This window comes from Colobus angolensis, unplaced genomic scaffold (assembly GCF_000951035.1).
Source record: "Colobus angolensis palliatus isolate OR3802 unplaced genomic scaffold, Cang.pa_1.0 Scaffold79, whole genome shotgun sequence".
Lineage (NCBI taxonomy): Eukaryota > Metazoa > Chordata > Mammalia > Primates > Cercopithecidae > Colobus > Colobus angolensis.
Window position 1 is genome coordinate 1,537,294 of NW_012121709.1, and position 4,200 is coordinate 1,541,493.

Consider the following 4,200-nt stretch of genomic DNA (forward strand, 5'->3'; position numbering starts at 1 on the left):
AGGCAGCCTTTGTCCTACCCCAAGTCCCTCTTGTTTAGACACCTGCTTCCTGTGGTACAGGGATGCCCCTCTCCTGGCACACAAGACCAGCTGGAGTCAGGCTCCTGGCCTAACTCTGGGGCCCCAGTTGAGAACTGGGGCTGAGAGCAGACTTGGGGTCTGCTTATTAGAAGACCCCAAGGTCTTCCTTCTAAGGAAGGAAAGCAGGAAGGAAGACAGCTGATGAAGGGAAAACGCACAGGATCTTTGTTTCATAAGTATATTTTATTTTTTCAATGAAAAAGTTTGCACATTAGAAAAATTTGTAAGGGTCAGGGGTGGGCTTCCTGGGAGGATGGCTGAGATGGTTCCTCAGCCCTGGATGGTGGCCCTGTTTACCTTCCCTGGGAACAAATTCTCGGGCAGGGTCACAGCTTCGAGGAATTTCTCACTGCTGCGATTCAGGTCTGTCCTGTCCACCCTTCTCTGGGGACCTGGTGTGGTACTTGTGGGCACTTGTCACGCCAGCAAGTTGGCTAAGGATGGGCACAGAGCAGTCACACAGATACCAAAAAGGTCCAGTTCATAGCCTCGTTGACTGCCGACCTTTGGCATCTGTATAGTGGGCTCCTGATAACAAGAAGTTAACCTGCACCCGGGCCACAGGCGCTCAACCAAACATACATCGAGGCGCTGGATAAAACTCCAGCCCCTCCAGGGGTCTCCTCGGCTAGGAGAGGACAGATCGTTAAGGGGTCCGTCATCACTTGGGCAACCCATTTGTCATGCCCAGCTGTTCCTTGAGCGCCCGCAGCTGGGCCAGGCTGATGTTGCTGCCCCCACAGACGATGACCACGAGGGATGGCAGCGGGGCTTGGAGATTCCCCTCCCGTTGGAGCTTCTGGATCACGTGGCTGTAGACAGCAGCCAGGGCTGCCCCGCAGGCGGGCTCCACCAGGATCTTCTCATCATCTGCCAGAGAAGGGGAGTGACAGGGGCATGGCCTGAGTTTCCCAGGGTGCACAGGAGCTGACAGGCCATTGGCAGGACTTGGGAATACTGAGCCAATCAGCTCTCAGCCCTGGCTGCAGACGCAGGTCCTGGACCAAACATCCCGTTATCACCCTGAATTGGCCCTTCCAAGCCTGAGCCAGGGCCTGGGTTTCATTATGAGTGCTAACACTGATAGAATGAGTGTGGTTGCGTGAGCACTGTGTTGAGAAGAATTCTGAGGCATCATCTGAGCAAGAGTTCCATGGTTGATTAGCCAAGTGTGCAGCAGGTACAGAAGCATAAATGGTACTATTTTTTTCTCTCTTTTTTGCCATCCCTGCCCTAGACTGAACCCAGAAAGAGTCCAACCTAGTTACAGACCCACCTCTAAATGAATCCAACTCTGAGCCCCATGTTTTCCTTTTTTACTCTGGCTACCAGGAAACTCAGAAGCATTATTTTAAATACTTATTGTTTTCTGCTGCTGTGGTTATCAGGCTTACTTTTCTATTTACTTTTCTATTATGTGTGGCTTTTGCTCTTCTATGTCTACACTGCATTGTATTACCTTCTGTTAATGGAAGGTTCTAGGCAGAGATGGAAGACAGAACTGTGGAGAAAATTTGGGGTGAGTGGGATCCCCAGTGGCACACCAAGTGGACAGCCACTTAGCTCCTGAGTCAGCAGGTCAGGTCGCGAGAGGACCTGGCACATACCCACGAACTTCTCAATGGCGGCCACAGCCTCCTGGTCCGAGATAACTTCAGAGAAAATGGGGTGTTCCTGAAACAGCTTCAGGGCCTGAGCCCCCACAGTCTTCACACCCAGGGCCTTGGCAACACTGAGAGAAGCGGGAACCCAGAAGAGGATGGGAGTTGGGGAAACAGGAGAGAGATGGGGAGGGAGAGAAGGAGATGGATGTGAGACGGAGAAGGCAATGAATCCATGGGCAAGGGGGACAGGTGTCACCTCTGCAGCCGCAAAGCCCTGAAAAGCCTCAGGGATCCCCGAACCAAGTGGGGTCTTCTAATAAGGTGAGAGCGTTTGAATTGGCATCACATAGTATATTCTTTATTATCACTATTTTTAATTTTTTTCAGACTAGGGGGTGTCACTATGTTGCCCAGGATGGTTTTTTTGTTTTGTTTTGTTTTGTTTTTTTGATGGAGTCTTGCTCTGTTGCCCAGGCTGGAGTGCGCAGTGGTGCAATCTCGGTTCACTGCAATCTCTGCCTCCCGGGTTCAAGCAATTCTCCTGCCTCAGCCTCCCGAGTCGCTGGGACTACAGGTGCCCAACCATGCCTGGCTAATTTTTGTATTTTTAGTAGAGATGGGGTTTCACCATGTTGACCAGGCTGGCTTCAAACTCCTGGCCTCGGGTGATCCACCCACCTTGGCCTCCCAAAGTGCTGGGATTACAGGCATGAGCTGCCATGCCCAACCCCAGGCTGGTCTTGAACTCCTGGGCTCAAGTGATCCTCCTGCCTTGGCAGAGCATCATATTCTGATCAACACTAAGTCAGGAGTAAATGCCTAAGAGGACCCTTGTTGTTCCCCGATAGGACTCCCTGCCTTTGCTCCAGGTTGCAACCTCTACCTGGTTAACCCTTATAAGGCTTAGCACCACTCTGCCTGCCCACATCCTGCTCTGTCCTTCAAGGCTCAGGATTAAGGCCACCTCCTCCAAGGAGTCCTCCTGGGAGAGTACTGAGTCCTACGGCCCCATGTGGAATTCTCAAATGGTACTCCCCTATAGTAACAAGTGCCCCAATTACTTTTTGAGAAAGCATTAGGTGCCAAGCACTTCACAAGCATTATTGAATTCATACAAGAACCCTGCTGTTGTTAATTGGTTTGAGTTTGGGAAGGGGAAACTGAGGCAGAGAGTATACAGTCATTTGCCCAAGGTCACACACCTAGGGAGTGCTGGAGCTGGGGCTGCAAGCAGGATCTGTATAACTTCAAGACCTGCACTGGTAACCAATGTGTTGGCGCTGTCCCCAGCCCCCCGGGGTGACTACTGGCTCTGTTCCCAGCTCAACTGCCCCCTCTCCCTTCCCCAGGAGCATCTTGAGGGCCTCAGCCACCTCAACCCTCAGCAGCACGTGGTTTATAGTAGGCACTCAGCCATGACGTCTTCAGTCCCTACAGTGTGGGACACAGAAGCTCCAGATGCCAGGCTCAGAAAGCCGGAAGAAGTTCTTATCTGGCTGGATTCAGTCTTCCCTATCTGTAGTGGAGACTGTTGTCTGCCCTGGTGTCTTTTCTAGCTGCACATATGATCACCTGGTATAAAGACATTTCCCAGCCTCTCTGGCAGCTGAATGTGGCCATGTGACTACGTTCAGGCCAACAAAAGGTAAGTGGAAGTGTTGTGTCTGTCTTTGAAGGTTGGAGCATAGCCTTCTGCCCTTGCTTCCCCCTCCCTACCACATGGAATGTGGGTGTGATAGCTGGCACTCAGGCAACCATTTTGGACCAAAAGCCTACATGCTAAGGATAATGGGGAAACAAACTCAATGGACCTGGGGCCCTGACTTTTCATGGTAAAGTTCAATCTCATCTAAGCCACTGTTATTTGGGGCTTTTGTGTAATGGGGCCAAAGCCTAATCCTAATTAAATACTATCTATCGGTCAGGTGTGGTGGCTCATGCCTTTAATCCCAGCACTTTGGGAGGCTGAGGTAGGCAGATCACCTGAGGTGAGGAGTTTGAGACTAGCCTGGCTAACACAGTAAAACCCCATTTCTACTAAAAATACAAAATTAGCCAAGTGTCATGGCACTTGCACTCCAATTGGCACTTGCACACGCCATTGCACTCCAGCTTGGGCAACGAGAGCAAAACTCCGTCTCAAAACAAACAAACATACAAACAAACAAACAAAAACTATCTATCAAAGGTTTGGGGCTTGGATATGAACTCCTTAGGAGCAAGACTTGGGTTTATGCGCCACTCTCTCCCCAGATCAGCCAGTGTCTTGCCCACAATAGGGGCTCAGTAAATGGTTGGCAAAGTAATGAGGTATATAAAACCTTGCCACAGAGGACTCAGTAAATGATTCCTATGAGGCCGGCCTTCCTTCCTTCCTGCCTGCCTGCCTGCCTGCCTCCTTCCCTCTCTTCTTTTATTCTTTCTTTCCCTCCCTCCTTCCTTTCTTTCTTTCTTTTTCTTTCTTTCTTTCTTTCTTTCTTTCTTTCTTTCTTTCTTTCTTTCTTTCTTTCTTTCT

General features: G+C 50.4%; 1 protein-coding gene across 1 annotated transcript in view; it reads right to left on the reverse strand.

The window, feature by feature from the left end:
* Nucleotides 1–245: 245 nt before the first annotated feature.
* SDS (serine dehydratase) overlaps nt 246–4,200 on the reverse strand; it is an 11,175-nt gene continuing 7,220 nt past the window's right edge. Inside the window, exons 7-8 of the mRNA XM_011928690.1 lie at nt 1,689–1,813; nt 246–951 (exon numbers count right to left, since the gene is read on the reverse strand). Of these exons, the coding sequence (XP_011784080.1) occupies nt 743–951; nt 1,689–1,813 (334 nt within the window). The 3' untranslated portion in view covers nt 246–742. The remainder of the gene's footprint in view (nt 952–1,688; nt 1,814–4,200) is intronic.